Source organism: Drosophila subobscura, chromosome U, assembly GCF_008121235.1.
Source record: "Drosophila subobscura isolate 14011-0131.10 chromosome U, UCBerk_Dsub_1.0, whole genome shotgun sequence".
Classification (NCBI taxonomy): domain Eukaryota; kingdom Metazoa; phylum Arthropoda; class Insecta; order Diptera; family Drosophilidae; genus Drosophila; species Drosophila subobscura.
In genome coordinates, this window is record NC_048534.1 from 61,674 (window position 1) to 79,417 (window position 17,744).

Genomic DNA, 17,744 nt, shown 5'->3' on the forward strand with positions numbered 1-17,744 from the left:
TTCGCGTCTTTTCCACTTTGATCACCACCGATTGACTAATGCCATGTTTTTCAGCAGTATTAGCTGTCGTATATCCATTTTTAGTGAGCTACACAATAATATTTAAATTTTCTAGATATTTTTTCTTCTGTCTCAGGTACAACATAGGCACTATTTAATAAATTCATGAAATCTGCTTCGATTATTATGAGAAATGTCTTAATTTGATGTTAGTATTACTAGAATATAGCCAAAAAAATATTTAACATCAAATCTGCAGGCATATTGTTGATTAGAAAATTTTGAAATATTAAATAAGTGAAAACAACGAAAAGTGCATAAATGAGTACATGCGACTTTTTTTTAGTTTTTTATTTTTCGCTATTCAAAAGCTTCACATTTGTATTTTTCTGGTATTGCCTTTTTGTTAAGGATAAAGTGATTGATATCTAAAAAAAAATTGGTTACGTTTGCATTATGCGTTTAGAAGTTATGGGCGACGAAAGTCAGTTAATGTGAACATGTACTCATCATTGTTCCCCACTGTATGTACATATATAAATGCATTTCGGTATTGGATCTGTTAATTCAAGAGTGCAAGCACATTTTTTAAAATTTTCAGTTTTCATTCGTGGTTGAGCGTTGGCATTACATTTACAATACAAATACAATTCTCAGAAAAGGAAACGCTTTTGTTTTTCTTTGTCTACACAATACATATAATAATTGCCAAGCAAAAGTTATTCAGCCATTTTTCATTTGCATCAAACAAACATACGATACGAATAATCAAAGAGGGGTTTGGCGGCTGCTGGGATATGCTTCATAGTTCTAATTCCCATCCATTCATCTATCGTAAATTAATGTTCCATGGAGGGTGGTTACAGCTTAAGTGGTTCGTGCTCTAATTTGAAAGACATATTAGTAGACTTAGGCGTACAATGAAGCTAAAGGTAATTTGCACTAATTTCAAAATGTTTTGGTTTTAGATGTGTATTTCTTATCGATGCAATTTCATGATCTCTGTTTATGTTTCTTCTGTATTGTATTGCTTAATGCTTAAATAAATTATATCACAACAATAGAGACAAATTTTACGGTTCGGAGTGCGTCGGCGTGTGGCAGGGCGGTGAGACGGGGTGGCGTAGGCGGCAGAGTGTGGATCAAACCACAAGTTGAATCTACAGAGATATTCTCGCAATTATTAAATATTGCAATTTCTCAAGCATACACACAAACACACACACATACACAATAACGAACAATAAATCGTTTATGTGTATAAATAAAATGTAGTATGTAGATGTATAAATATGGGGAGAGTCGCCTGCACGGACGTCACTGCCGCCATGGCCACACACGCGCTGCAGTGTTTCACTGAGATCCAAGACAAATGTTAGGCTTAGCTCTGTCTTAATACTAACTCTTGCTGAGCGCCTTTTTCTTTCTTTGTACTAGGATATCGTAGAACGGATTGTGGCTGATGGACTGCGTTAGCCGCTTTATCCACTCCTGCTGATCCTCCTCCGTAGCGGCGGACATGCGGTACACGGTATGCTTGCCCTCCACCACCTAATGCGAAAGAGAAAGAAGTTAAACTGAGTATTCCTTCTTGACATTCTTGAATATCCAAAAGCACTCACCTTGCCCTCGGAGTCAGTCTTGCAGGCCTTGATTATATCGGCCCCGCCGCAGGCAAACAGCTCGAAGCAATGCGGTTTGCTGCGATCGTGTATTTCCCGCACCGATATATTCTCCAGCGGTATAATGCCACGCGGCTCCTTGTCCGTGGTGTACTCAAAGTAGTAGAGACAATTGTCGTTCAATATGAACCAGCGCCTCTTCCACGATTTGTATCTGCAAAAATAATCAAAATTAGTATGGATATTTACAAGGAATTGCCATTGATTCATTTCACCTGCCGCCCTGCTTCCACAGCCAGCCTTCCTTGTCGGGATTGAAGAAGGTGTGCATTAGATCGTTGCCATCGTCTTGGGGTATTTTGAATGGCTCCGTGCGTATGGACTCGTAGAGGGACTCCAAAAGGCCGCGGGGCAAATCACCGCCGTTGTTGATGCCCCGATTCATCGAGATGAATTGCTCAACGGTGGGTTTGTCTTTGACCTAAAGATAGATGACAGAATCAAGGGTTAGCTGACTGTTTTAATTAGTGCGGCATGTGGCTCTTAATTAGCCCGCAATTTGTCTCTCAAAGGTTCCCTAGAATATGCCATGAACTGTGCGTTGATCGGACGGAACGGACGCACGCCCTGTCCATCCGAAGCATACGGAAGTGGACCGGTGCGTCGCGTCGGTATTTGTGACCTGACAGCCGGCAAATAGGAATTAATTTTGAAGTTGAAGGGCAGGCCCATGGCCAGGGCATGACCGTGAAACGCGTCATGGCATTGCTCTTTCGCTTTTTTTTAAATTTCTTTTCGGTTTTTGGCATAAGTAGCAACTGACTGCTGCCAACAGTACGAACATCCGGTTGGGAAAAGGCAACCGATCAAACAGTGGGAAGAGGTCCAACAAAATTGAGCAGAACAGAACAGTTCTAGGGGGTATTTTTGGATGATTATAGCACTTAATAACCTTTGATGAATGACTTATGAGAGAGGTTTCTGTACCTCAACTACGATCTAAAGGTAGGATCTATGTAAACCTATAAATTGGAAAACTTTCTGCCTATTCCCTTTATGGTCCCTCTGTGTAGTACCCACCGATGGATTGTGAAGCGATGTATTGAGCATTATAATGGCGAAACTTAGCACATAGCACGTGTCCGTGTTGGTGAAAATGTCCAGATTTAGCTGGCAATAACGCTGTGCGAAGCACTCCATCATTCGATCGATTTTCTGAGCCTCGCCGGGCAACCGAAATGACCAGAGAAATTGTCTGTTAAAAAGTGGAGAATCTGCCATTAGAAAAAGTAGTTAATTTAACAGTGTGGAGGGTGGAATTACCTAAGGGCTTGCACTAGAATTAGATTGGTAAAGTCGTGTAGCGCCACAAAGGCCTTGAGGACATCCTCGTTGAAATCGTTCTTTTCTCCGAGGTAATCGCCTGATAAATAAATGTTGATTATGCGTTTAATTGAATTTTGTGACCAGCCATAAAAGAAACCCCTTCCTGAGCAACCAACTGGGCTGGAGGTAAAGTTACGACTTTTGGGTTTTCCCACTCACCTATAGCCGTTTTATTAAGGCCCTCGCCCTTGTAGAGGAAATGCGCCACATCCTGGGGATCGTGACGCAACAGTCGGTTCTCTACGAGATACTCAATGCCTGCAAATGGAAGGAAAATAAAGCATATGAGATATGGAATATACACTCCAATAGGGTCTTCTGTCTCCCCATAGAAGATTCCACTGTATTCGTAATCGATAATCGAACACCACCCGGAAGCCCAAGAGCGCAGCAAGAATCAAATCATATAATTTACCCCCATATACGGATATTTGTGTCTCATTGGAGAGCCAGCGAACCGCAACATAAACCACAGCGCAATCTCCATAAACATCGTGGAACGAAGAAAAAGAGAGACCAGAAGGAACGCCTCATAATACTCCCCGTTCGGTCGATCGGTCGGTTGTTCGGTAACGATGTCATTATTTGCCAATCAAAGAGAGACCCGAGGAACGGAGAAGGAAGCAGCGCCATCGAAGAACGCGAGCCTCTATAGAATCACAATGGAATTATTAAATGTAAACGAAAGGGAACGTGTGAGACGCATCTTAGGCGTCACAACTTTTACACCCGGTATTCAGTCAAAATACCTGTACCATATTGTTATACCCGGTACTCGAAGAGTAAATAGGGTATATCGTGTTTGTGCACAAAGTGGATTTATGTAACGCACAGAAGGAAATGTTTCCGACCCCATAGAGTATATATATTCTTGATCAGCATCAATATCCGAGTCGATAGAGCCATGTCTGTCTGTCCGTCTTGTTTGTCGGCTAGTTCTCAGATACTATAAGAGCTAGAGTCTCCAAATGTTGCCTCTAAAGAAATTAATTTGCAGTGGCTAAGCCCACCCCGTCCAGCAGTTTTTTTTTATTTTTTGCACATTCTCATTCACTTTGCTTCGTGTAGTGTACGGCTCTAGACGAGGAGGGCGAGCTAAACGAGCGTGTTGGCGTGAGAAGTGATGTAGATGTAGTTGACAGATGTAGAACAAATGTCAAATATCAAATTTAAAATGACTGAGTACCGGGTATAACATTTGTGACGCGCACGAAGCGTCTCACACGTCCCTTTTCGTCTTATTCTTATACAGTGGCGCCAGACAGGGCGTGCATTGTTGACATTGAAGAGGACAACAATAATCATGCAAGCAAATGACATCGACGATGAGAAATCTGCAAAAAGCATAAGGAGGGGGCGACACAACGGGACTGGAGTGATGGCTGAGCGCAATGTCTGCTTTGGGCCCGCAGGCAACGAAATCCGCTCCTTGGACAGACACAATATTCGACATTTTGGTAAATAACAAGTTTTTGCGTGTTTTCAGAAGGCATCAAAATTTAACAAGTATTCTTAATAAAAAGTATTCTTAACCACTCTAAAACGCTCAATTTCTGGGTTTATCGAATGGTGGGTAAGGTCAGCGCTCTTTTGCACTATCCCACAATTCTGTTGCATGTACCTTGGGCAGGCGCCTTCTCTGGATTCGTACTCCCTATGAACCTCATCCTCTTCTCCAATTCCCTGAAATCATTGGTGCGTTATGGATGGCACATTTGTGGGCTATTATTTTAAGTTTCTGTGTTCCCCTCTATCCATGGCGTGTGCAAACTACCTCTCTTTCCTTTTGTGTCTATCTAAATGGAGTATCTAGATGTGAGTGTATTTCCCCATATAGCTGATAAACGGCCGATAAAGCGACAAATGACGACGTCACCACGACAGCGTCGTCGTCCGTCTTTGGATTAGCATTTTTATTGTGCTCCGACTGACAACCACTCTAGATAGCTGGCATTCCGTACAGGATATGCCTACCCTCCTCTGCACCTATTCCCATCCCTTTGCTGCTGCTGAGAATGTGAACTGGCAGAGGGAAGATGTTGCATGGCCTAATTTTGACTTGTCGTTAATTTATGGCCAAGAGAGTTTGACGTAAATATTTGATTGGCTTTTAAAAATGTGTGTTCTGCAGGGAGCTCTGGGATGTGGTGGGATGTGGCAGACGGGAGGCGGTATGAGGGAGGTCTGTGGTCCGATAGGCCAAAGAAATTGAGATTTTTGGAGACGTGTTCCATAAGTAAACATGCTGACATGTGGGTCACCCCCACCATTATACGCACATGCAAGGGAAAAACATAAAAAGTTGTATCAAAATTTAAGACAGGATGTGGCCTGACGTTTGGAAACTCCCCAAAAAGAGGCCAGAAGTCCAACGGAAAACCCAACGGTTGGGATACATTTTCTCATACAGCTTGAGATCCTACACCTTTCTCGAGTGCCAAAATACTGGATTACTTCTCTTCTCCAAAGACCTAAAGAGTCACACATTACATAGTTAAATTTCCCATTTAGCATTTGATCTTCCCAGCCCTTTTTTTCTAATGAGGAACTACCATAAATGTCTTTAGCCTTCATCTTTCAACAATCCCAAACATCATACATACATATATGATTCTCCATCCCACCCTAATGTACTCCCACCCTATCCCATGCCTTCTTTGAACGCAATGATGTCTGAGGGTTCTCCCCTGAGACAAGCTCTTGGTGCATATTGTGGCATTGACATTCCCATTTCTATTAAACGAAACACTGGAGGCGAGAGGGGACACATCCATAAGCGTACGCGTACACGTACTTCAGATGTCAACGAACTGTAAAATTTGTCAGACTTATAAGATAGTGGAACGCCCTACCGTACACCATCACCTCGCACCCGCATTTACATCTCTCCTTTCCCACTGCTGGCCCTGCTGCATTCTGTTGCTGGTGTTTGAGCTGAATTTAATTTCGTTTCGGGCTCATTACGTTATTAAATTAACGTCGAAATTATTATTGGACGTACATTGTTTCCCCCACACCACACCACACATCTCCTCCCCTTCTTCATCTGCGTGGAAATTTGCATGGCAATTTTGCCTTTTGGCGCCGCGATACATTCTCATGGAGAGTCACCAAGCCGCACCGCACCACAATCTCCACCTCCATAGCCAATGGAAGTCTGCCCTCATCACTCATCGGCTCAATTATAAGCATTTCATCTGACTTTGTCATTTTTGCTGTCGTCGTCGCCTGGTGTCATGTCTTCGTCATTGAGATTTTATTTAAATCATCAGCGAAGTCTACATTTCTCGACTTTTAAGGGATACTCCCTCTCCCTACATTGTCAGGGATTCCGCACTGATTGTAGAGCGGGAACCCTCTCGAATTTTGCATTTGTATGTTGATTCGGCGTGAATCATTGGGGGTACAGAGGAAAATGCACTCAGAGTTTTAAAGAAATTACTGGGGTTTGTAAAGTATTCACAGAATACTCAGCTAACTTTTCGAAATCGATTGACAGAAACAATCCGATTTTCCGATATAGCAGCTCTAAAGAGTTTTAAGAACATTTCCTCAAATTTTTCATAGTTTAAGCTAAAGCTTAAATAAATATATTTATTTACACTCACCTTTCTTCGGATCCATATTGAACTTTTTTCGCCCAATGGACATTTGTTTGTCCTTGTTGGAATGCTTGCAGTCTTCGGGCACATCGAGCGCCTCCATTTCCGAGACAACTTCGCATAATTCATCTTTGATTTGCTGTAACGAGGAAGATGGAGAGAATATCTAATTAAAAGGGTGAAAAATGGAATTCATGATATCATCAACATATAAACATAGATTGAGGAAATGGCAAGCCACAATGGCACGCACGCACACACATGAGAACACATGTAAGATACACTATAGTATCCATAGTTAACAGACCAGAACAAGCAAGCGAGCGACTAGGCTACTGTTTTAATTTAAATTGCGTACAGCGACTGCTGCTATTTAAAGCCCATAAATTACACTCACACCCGCAGATACAGATACAGAGAAAGAGACACTTCGTAGCAGATAGAGTGCGAGTGAGCGAGATACAGTTGAAAATCGAGTAATTTGCATTTCCTCAGTGCCATTGCTCGTGTCGCCTGTCGCCAAATCAACAACCTACGACGGACGACATAAACTAACTTGAAATCAGTTTTCAAGTTTGTCCTATAATGGGGACATATAGTAAATGGTCCGCATACATGAAAAACCCCCCAATTTAATGCAAATTGTGATTTAATTGAATTAGAAAGCAAAGAGAAAAAAATACCTGACCCTGAGAACCCGTCAGGAGATATCGCGGAATGGTAGTGCCATCGGAGGGGTCACTCTATGCCATGCCATTTCCATTCCAATTCGCATCCATTCCAATCCAAATCGAAAAGGAAAATTTCGTGCAATGCCCAAAGAAGCGGAAAGTACGAATATGTATCTTGCATCTGTGAGCTTGACGCATGAATAATAAGAAGAACCACGAGACCGGAACATATCAATTGCCCCAGAGACGCACAGGCTTCACCTCCCCTACCCAGCCACTCAATGAATAACTTTCTGACTCATGGAATGAGTCTTTCGTATGCAAAAGGGAGACGAGACTCGGAGCGTATCCCAAACGGAGGCCCAGAGGCCGGCACAGGGGAATGTCAATTAAACACTATAAAATATACAATTGACAAATTGGTGTCCATGGGCTGTAATAAAAGATACAAATCCGATATGTAGATACACATATAAGTACGATTTGATACAACAGATAGATTAATAATCGCTGTTGAGATTAAAACATTCGCGTTTGTGGCATTAAAGTTGACTAAAATTCTCCGCATTGAATGCGGATTTGTGCGCTCAAGAAAATGTAGCTACTCCTCGCTCCCCCAACTGGCAGTGACTTGTCCAATCTAGATACAAACGGTGCTGGTGCAAGGTTTTAGAATTCATTGACTTTCCGTCAATGATTTCAAGGCATTTTAATTCCCAGAGCGTGTCACATAAGCAGCTAAAACCGGAGAGAAATTTAAAGCTCCCCCGTAAGAAGTTTATTTTTAAACAATTATGATCATCGGAGTGATGCTGTTGCTGCTGCTGCGTCTGCTGTCATAGAACAAACACAAATCTATCTGTTTTAAAGAAAAATATAAAAGTGTAGCCACCACATACTATTTCCATATTTTATATCATTTATGGCTTGTTGATTTTATGTCTCAATATTCTCATAATATTTTGTGCCTGACAAACATTTTCCCAGGCTTCAAACTATTTTTCTTTCTTTTTGTGTTGATTGTCCCCACATGCCGCAAGCCACACACCACATCCGTTTGCCCCTTAAATTCTCATAAAATTATGTGATCCTATCATTAATCGTGTTTTTATACACGGTACTCGTAGCGTAAATATGGTATATTGTATTTGTGGGGAATTACGGATGTACATGTGTATGTAACGCACAAAGGAAACGTTTCCGACCTCATAAAGTATTCTTGATCAGCTTCAATAGCCGGGTCGATAGAGCCATGTCTGTCTGTCTGTCCGACTATCCGTCCTTATGAGCGCCTAGTACTCAGAGACCATAAGAGATAGACTTCCAGTATGCTCACCCCTTCCGCCCCCGAAAATCTCACACAGCCATAATTTTAAAGATACAAGAAAACAGAAAAAACCGAGCTAAAAGACCGTGTTGGCGTGAGAAGTAATGTAGATGACAGACGAAGAAAAAGTGTAAAATTTAAAAAAAGCCGCTAAGGTACAGAAGTAGTAGTGGGAACTGGGCATAAAAGTTGTGACGCGGAAGAAGCGTCTCACACGTCCCTTTACGTTTTTACTGTCTTTGGGGTAGATTTCCTCCAACAAAGATAATTATGTTAATCTTTTTAAGTTTCCAATCAAATGATAATAGATTTACAGCTCTTATAAGCCAAAATCAACAGACTAGGAGTGGTGGGTGATCTCTGCAAAAGGGGTTTATGAATGGGATAATCTCTGCAATCGTATCAAACAATTTTGCGGCGTGTCAGTGAAGCCACATTTAGAGGAGAGTCGCTTAAAAGCCAACATTGAGTAAAGACCAACAAGTGGTCAGGGCAGGGCACAGTGTCTAATCTAGTCTAGCGATATCAAACCTGGAGGTTTGGTAGGAAACTCGGGAGACTGATACGGAGTGACAAAGCTAATGAGCGTCAAACTTAAAAATAAACTCGAATCTGTTGGGGGCCCAAAAAGAGTCTCTTTCAGTCAGGGAAGAGGCAATAGGCAAGAGATTGCTGTCGACAGGTAAGAGAATGGAGAGTTAAAGAGTGAGAAAATGCTACGAGGAAGTCCCACAAGCGGCATCAGCAAAACCTGTTTTCAACGCGACACCACAATACAAATTCTCTCAACAAAAAAGCCAAAGGGGGAATCCAATTTGGAATCGGGTTTGTTATAAATAAATTGACTAATGATACAAGCGAAAAAAAGAACAAATAAAATTGTTAAGCAGAAATCAGCCCAATTTTTGGTGTGGATTGTTCATCAAAGTTTTAAGGGGAATATCCCTGAGATATTGGAAACTCTTGCTCGCTGAATCATGAAAGAAATTCACCTTTTGCCATGTTCAAATCTTCTCTCTTATCGCCCTTGTCCTACCTTTGGATGTTGCCTGGGTATCACCACATCGCTGTTGATCTGCTTCTCCGCATTGCTGAGGTTTCTCTCGATCAAATGGCGACAACTCTCGCAGAGATTCGACTCCTGGCTGCTCCTAGTACTACTATTATTATTGTTATTATGCTGCTCTTTGGAGTTGTTGTTGTTGTTATGTTTGGGATGGCTGATGGAATTCCGATCGGATTCGCTCTGCGAATTGGAGCTTTCATCAATGAAACGCATGTCCCCCGCATCGGGTGTCAGCGGGGAACTCAAAACGGAGCTCGGTAGATCCGTATCGAGCTGCAAGCAGGGATTATCCATGCCTCCGAGACCCCCATTGGTCGTCTCCGACAGATCCTCCGCATCCAGCATGCATCCCAGCGAATTGGATCGAGTCTTGAGCGGAGATCTTCGCGAGATTATCTCCCCTTTGTCATTGAGGAGCAGTTCCACGGGTCGCGACAGTATCAGCGTCCTTGTGGTCGTCGTGGTGGTGCTGTGCGTGTACTCCGATCTCTTGCTGTACAGCTCCGTGTTAAGCTCCTGGCAGGGCAGTCGCTTTACTTCCACCTTGCGGCTGACATCGCTGCAGCTGACCGTCTCGCTGCTTAGCGTGGGACTGGCGGGTGGTGGGCTCTCGGGCGTCAAGGTCGTGATGTTGTATGTCGCCACACTCGTGTAGGGCGCCAGCGAGGGGGAGCGGGGCTTGGCTGGCGGCTTCGGTGGAGGTGTGGGTGGCAAGGGAGTTGGAGTGGGCGTCTTCTCTTCGCTCTTCGACAAAAGATTGCAGAAGCATCGCACACAGACGCTGCTGCTGCGACTGCTGCTGTCGCCACTGCTGCTGCCATTCTCCACCAGACGTCGTCGATCCTCCTTGGATGCATTCAACGGATTTATGTAGAAGGTGCTGTTGCTCCGGCTATTCCGATCCACACTGAAGCCCACTCCTTCCACATTGAAGCCCGGTATGCCGACTCCTCCAACGACTGTCGAGGAGAGATCGAAGCAGCTTCTCTGCAGTTGCTGTTTGCTCCCAAAGCTTCCGCTACTGCCCAAACTGGGACCCTTCTTGGTCTTTGGTTGGCGCCGCAGCGAGGAGAACCAGTTACTGATGCTGGGGCGCTTTTGTTGCAGGGAAGCCATCGCGTGGCTTCCGGTGGCAGAACGGGTTGCTTCTGAATTCGATCACACTATCGGGAGCCACCCTTCATGATGGCCAAAGACGATGATGATGGCTGATGGTTCACTGTAAATTTTATATTTCTTAGTCTCTGCGGATTTGGGGGGCAATCTCTGTGGCGCCTCGCTGCAGGCAATTTACAAGTACAAAAGTGGTGAAACGGCAGTCGGGTGCTTCTCCTTTTTGTTTTGAGAAATTTATTCCATCCAATTAACTAATTATCAAGTGTCTTCTTCGGTGTGAAAGAAGCCCTGCAAAGTACGAAGTATGTGACAGGGGCAGGAAATGTCTGAGGGTAGAACCTCAAAAAATAAATTTCGTGTTGACAACATTTTTTGGTGTTTCCAGCTGAGACGACGACACAAAACAAATTACGCTAATGGCTGGCAGGTTAAAAAGGTGATGGCGTTCTGCGTTCCTTAGACTAATCGCAGGACATGCAGACGGGAAACCACTTCCATGTGCCTTCGTGTCCCTTCGTGTGTGAAACAGCACACAAAACACACACTCACCGAAAACCCCACCCTCTTCCGACACTTCCTGCTCCATCTGGGATCCTGTGTTTCGTGTTTTTGTCTTGTGATTAATTGAGATATCAGTTCGTTGCTACTTTTCCCTGTGTCGCTTGCTCGTCTATTGTTTGCTTTGTGCATTTGCTCACATGAAGAGGAAGCCGGAGCGATATGCGAATATTCAAAAGTTAAGCGAAAGAACGCGAATCCTCGGGGGACGATTAATGACATTTTTAAAAAGAATTTTTTGACGAATCTGCTGCGGGTTTGAAATATGAAAGTTAATCGAAAAGGGGAAGGTGACCCAAGAAAATGCGCAAATACGGAAAGTAAGAAACAATGGGAAAAAAAAAGACGAAAAGAATATTGGAAAGGTAACAGTCAAGATAGGAACTATGAAAAAGGAGTGTGGAACAATGAAAATAAGGAGACGGCAGCAGAACTGCCACGAGCCAGAGGGGAACTATGGAAATGGAAAGACAGAAACAGCAAGAAAAGAAGGGAACGATGGAAGAGCACTGACATAAACAGTAACGAGAAGGGACGTGTGAGACGTGGATGAGAACTAGCCGACAAACAAGACGAACGGACGGACAGACAGACGGACAGACAGTCATGGCTCTATCGACTCGGCTATTGATGCTGATCAAGAATATATATACTTTATGGGGTCGGAAACGTTTCCTTCTGTACGTTACATACAACCGTTATTCGCACAAATACAATATAGCCTATTTACTCTTCGAGTACCGGGTATAAAAGGTAAAAAGACATTTATCAGTCCAATCGATTGCCTTTAGAAAATGTCAAAGGAAATATGTGTCAATTTACATCAAATGTAATGAAATTTGTCAGCAAATAAGGTCAGCGGTTACTGCTGGCAATTTGAAAATATGTGTCTCTTTGGAAAATTTCACACAACATAAAGAAAATACAAGCCCTAAAAAGAAAATTTCCTGACCAAGAAAAAAAGTGCGTTTCAATATTAATTAGGATTTCTTCTGCTCCCCAAAATGAACCAGGAATTCTTTTTGATTTTAAAGAAATATTACATTAAATTCGTACAAATATATATTTACTTTAATCAAATGTGGATTTCCTTTGGGGATTTGCAACTTGTAAACGTGGCACTGGGGACAGAACTAGTCAAGTTAAGAGTCCCCCCACCCCTTTGCCTCTTATCCAAGTTCGAAATGAAGTCTTTTGAAAGAGTTTTGGGTATCCTTTTAACGTCATACAGTTCAGAGGAGGGAGGGTGGGATGGAGGGAGTTCGGTGCGGGAGTACGTGATTGGACTTTACAAGTGCGACAGAGTCCCAGAGAGGCATTCAAATGCCTCCCTTTCGCTCTTTCCTTTTTTTTGTTCTTCCTCTTGTTTCGCGCTCTCTCTTTCTCTGTTTGCTTTGTGTGTTGGGTTATGCTTATAGAAACGTATTCTTTATATATCAAATAGCCAAATAGAGGGAAAGAAAAGAAGGCAAACAAAAGCTGCATCGAGAAGATGGTTAGTCAATGACGGAAAGGAATTATTAGATACACTGGCAGAAATATTGAGAAACGATGGAAACTGAGCGAATTTGGGAACTAAAGCGCATATTCTACGACACAACCAAGAAGAGAAATACTCTTCATGGCTTTAAAGGTCTATCTTTTTTTCATTTTTGTAAGCAGTATGCCATCGTCTACTTCAAATCAGAATACCCTCTCATTATTACCTCTTCCCAAGGTATATGTAATGAGGCGGCGACCACATAAAAGGCGCTGCCAGTCTCAGTCCCAGGCCCAGGCACAGACCCTACGGGCGTCGTTGACCAAGTTGAAAAACATTGAGAGGCAAAAAAGACAAACACATCGTTTTGTTTAGGGATAGGTAGTGGTAGTGGTAGTGGCAGGGTGGCAAGGAGAACGCACAGGTGAATGCCACAAAGAAGAGCAGACAAGATGGAAAAAAAGAACTAAAAGAAGGAAAAACAAGTCAAATTAAATTAAGTTTGTAAACAAACTATCAATCAAACTGAATAAAGCCGACACACACAGTCAGAGACAAGCGCACACACAGAGGCACACAAGAGGCGACTATAAAGATACCAAAAACAGATCCCACAGATACGAAGATAACTCAAGTGCTGGCAAGACAAAGGCCCATCAAAGCTGTGATTGCTACCTGTGTCAAGTGTATCTGTATCTGTGTGGGCAGGAAATGCACTTTGAAACTAATGTAAAATGTAAGCCGAAAACCCGTAAAGCTAACGGAAAAATACTCCAAACAGTAGCTGCCGCCGCCACAAAAGAGATGCGTGTTTTCCGTCATTTATCTTGACAATTTAATCGACACTTTACACACACTTTTTACAGACGGAAACAGCTGTAAACTTCTGCTCTTTTAAACCTTTTGTCTGGAAACACAAGGAGACGGCAGTGGAAAACCAATTTGAGAATCATACACATAAACAAAAGACCCCTAGCGCATCCTGCAAAAGGGAAAAATAATACAGGGAAAATCCCAGACACACGTCCAGACAGACAATTGTCCATGGCTGAGGAGCGGAGGAATTTGAGTTTCTCCCATAAGTGACTTTTACTTTCCTTCAATAAAATGCAATTAAACGCAAGCCCTATGTATGTTTTGCGACAGTTTTTCCCATTCTCCAGCCCATTCCCCTTTCCTTTTTCATTCCTATGTTCATTCATTGTGAAAAAAAAAAGTGAAATTATAATAATACTTGAGAAGGCAAATGACTTCACTGTCCCTCTTCAAGTGGGGAGAAACCTCTCCAGTTTTTAGCTGAGAGAAAAAAAAACAAAGAAACATAATTTGTCGAATGATACTCGCGGAAAAGAAATCTAATAAAATTGCCATATAAAAACTTAAAGTATCTTTGCATAACCTCGCCAAATGTAGAATATATTCCCCTTTTTTGTAGGTTTTTTTACAACTTTTTTGAGATACTTGCGTCATTTAGCTAAATCGAAGAAAATTTGTGCCTGTGGCATGGCTGTTGGAGCTTTTGCTTTCATTTTAGTTTTTCGCGCCTAAATGGAAAGCAACAAATAAAAAGCAAATTAAATAGACATTATAGCAAACAAACGATTGTCTGCGGTGGGGGAGCAGTAGCATCCCAAAAACGTAATGAGAAAATATCCAAACAGAAACAGACACATAGATACTACAGATTCAGATACAGATACATATACAATATTAATGTTTGACCTCCATTTTGGGGCAAGCAGCTGTCTGTCTTAACTGGACGCTTCTCCCCTTTTATCCGTTGATCATTTCAACATTTTATTTATTTTGTTTGGCATCACAAAAGATAGTTTCACTCTCTGATAAATCTAAGGAAAGTCAAGAACCAGCCTCTGTAGAGTAAAAGAAGATTTAAAGAAGTGTCCCAGGGTCTTCTATCATAGAATTTCGTAAGTAAATTAGCATTTGGATATGTGAAAAAACAAATCAATTAGCTATAGAGCACAAAACACAACAAAGGCCTTAAGTGGTGCAAAACATCATAAAATATAGTTTTTAACCGTTCAAAACATATTGCAACGCAAGAGCACTAAGCTTTTTTATACCCGGTACTCGAAGAGTAAATAGGGTATATTGTATTTGTGCGGATAACGGTTGTATGTAACGCACAGAAGGAAACGTTTCCGACCCCATAAAGTATATATATTCTTGATCAGCATCAATAGCCGAGTCGATTGAGCCATGTCTGTCTGTCCGTCCGTCCGTCCGTCCGTCCGTCCGTCCGTCCGTCCTTATGAGCGCCTGGATCTCAGAGACTATAAGAGCTAGAGCCACCAAATTTTGCATCCAGACTTCTGTGTGCTCACACTGTTACAAGTGTATTTCAAAAATGAGCCACGCCCCCTTCCGCCTCCGCAAAAGGGCGAAAACCTCCCAAATCTACAATTTTGAAGATAGCAGAAAAACGCCATTTCGTAGGGAATGACCATATCTATCAGATCACCAAATTGGGATACGATTGGATCATTTTTAAAGCCACAATGAAGAAATTAATTTGCAGTGGCCAAACCCACCCCGTCCCGCAGCATTAACACTCTGCATCGCGCTGTTTATGGCCTCTCCCCCTGACACGTCTCTGCCTTTGTCTCTGCCTCTGTCTATGCCTCTGCCGCGACTCTGCAGTGTGTGTCTATAGGGGAGGGTGGCGAGCTAAAGGAGCGTGTTGGCGTGAGCAGTGTTGTTGATGTAGATGACAGATGAAGAAAAAAATGTAAAATCTGACAAATAACCGCTAAGTTGCAGATGTAGTACTGAGTGCCGGGTATAAAAGTTGTGACGCGTAAGAAGCGTCTCACACGTCCCTTCTCGTTTTTTTTGGATTCATTTACTTCTACATGACTTCTCACGCCAACAAGCTCTTTTAGCTCCCCAAGAGCCTCACAATACACGAAGCAAAGCAATTAATAAAAAAGCTGCTGCTCTTTCTATGGAATCGCATTTTTAATTTTCTCTTACCTTAAATTTGTGGATATAGCAGATTTTCGCACTTTGCAGGGGCGAATGGGGGCGGGACAAATTTTGAAATACGCTGGTAGCAGTGTGAGTATACAAAAGTCTGTATGCAAGACTTGGTTGCCCTGTCTCTTATGGTCTCTGAGTATTAGGCGCTCATAAGGTCGGACAGACGGACGGTCGGACGGACAGACAGACATGACTATATTGACTCGGCTATTGATACCGATCAAGAATATACAGCATCGCACACTAAGATCCACTAAGAGACTAAGACATCCGTATCTAGAACAAAACATGAAGTTCATTATGCCTAAACAATGTGATAGATATTTATGAATAATTCAATCATCCGGTTCCATACAATTTTCGACTGGGAAAAATAGGTGTTAAATGTATTTAACATTCAAAAAATTCTTTCAGCATTCATGTATTTCAATATTAAAAGTAAACTTTAAGTCCACAGAAAACTGGTTGTTGGTAACGAACGATTTCTTATTATACCCGGTACTCGAAGATTAAATAGGGTATATTGTATTTGTGCACAAAGTGAATGTATGTAACGCACAGAAGGAAACGTCTCCGACCCCATAAAGTATATATATTCTTGATCATCATCAATAGCCGAGTCGATTGAGCCATGTCTGTCTGTCCGTCCGTCTGTCCGTCCGTCTTGTTGAGCGCATAGATCTCAGAGACCATAAAAGCTAGAGCCACCAAATTTTGCATCCATACTTCTGTGTGCTCACACTGTTACAAGTGTATTTCAAAAAACAGCCACGCCCCCTTCCGCCTCCGCAAAAGGCGAAAACCTCCCAAATCTACAATTTTGAAGATAGCAAAAAAAAACGCCATTCCGTAGGGAATGACCATATCTATCAGATCACCAAATTGGGATCCGATTGGATCATTATTATAGCCACAATGAAGAAATTAATTTTCAGTGGCCAAACCCACCCCGTCTCGCAGCTTATAGCAAAACACTGGCCGTCTGCCGCTGGCTCTGCCTCTGCCGTGAGTCTGCAGTGTGTGGGTCTAGGGAAGGGGGGCGAGCTAAAGGAGCGTGTTGGTGTGAGAAGTGTTGTAGATGTAAATGACAGATGAAGAAAAAATTTAAAATTTGACAAATAACCGCTAATGTACAGATGTAGTACTGAGTGCCGGGTATAAAAGTTGTGACGCGTAAGAAGCGTCTCACACGTCCCTTCTCGTTAATATATGTATTTCTGCTTAAAAACAGCATGGAAACAAAAGATTGTTTTCGGAGAATCATCATCGTTTGAGAGAGGCCTTTGATTACCAGAAAACCAAAGTCCATAGACGATTAAATGTTGAATGTTTTCTTTCTTTATTCCAAGTACAACTAAGACCCTGATAAAGCTCCAGTCATTGCAGCATTCTAGCGAATGTACATGTACATATGGAGTCAACAGCCAACTGGGGATTTGGGGAATAAAATGCGATTAAAACGAGTCGGATAACTTTAAGCTTCTCTGACTAATAAAATATGTCTCTATAAAAGATTTATTTGTTGAGAATAAAGTAGAACTTGTTTCGGTATTAAACAAGATTTTGTCTGGCTTTAAAATATATCGGATCCTTAGGAATCTTGATGAATCTGTGAATCACTCTAAGTTGCATACAAAATCAGAGATCTAGAGCTCAAAATAACATACATTTCACGAAATATTCATTAGTCCATTCATTCCTCTTTTTTATACAATCATTCAACACTTTAAGCCTCACACATACATATGTATGTGTGTATTTAAGTAACCCCGACTTTAAGCATTTATATCCCTAAATTGTTTGGAAAAGCAGAGACATGCGTTGGCTTTTTCCGTTTGTTAGCCAAAAACACTTTCTATTTTACTGTATTTGAAAGTGACATTACAAAAAGAGAGTGCCAAACAAGGAAAGAGACA

The 17,744-nt window shown here is 42.1% G+C and overlaps 1 protein-coding gene across 2 annotated transcripts in view; it reads right to left on the bottom strand.

Annotated features, from left to right (window-relative positions):
* Positions 1-533: 533 nt before the first annotated feature.
* The window catches only part of LOC117900340 (cytohesin-1), a 42,542-nt gene continuing 25,331 nt past the window's right edge, over positions 534-17,744 (bottom strand). The window contains exons 1-8 of one of the 2 annotated variants that reach the window (XM_034810678.1): positions 9,645-10,790; positions 6,617-6,749; positions 3,168-3,266; positions 2,946-3,045; positions 2,703-2,877; positions 1,898-2,103; positions 1,623-1,836; positions 534-1,551 (exon numbers count right to left, since the gene is read on the bottom strand). In XM_034810678.1, the coding sequence (XP_034666569.1) occupies positions 1,399-1,551; positions 1,623-1,836; positions 1,898-2,103; positions 2,703-2,877; positions 2,946-3,045; positions 3,168-3,266; positions 6,617-6,749; positions 9,645-10,790 (2,226 nt within the window). In that variant the 3' untranslated portion in view covers positions 534-1,398. Of the gene's footprint in view, positions 1,552-1,622; positions 1,837-1,897; positions 2,104-2,702; positions 2,878-2,945; positions 3,046-3,167; positions 3,267-6,616; positions 6,750-9,644; positions 10,791-17,744 lie in introns of those variants that run through there. The other variant, XM_034810679.1, reaches the window with a different exon arrangement.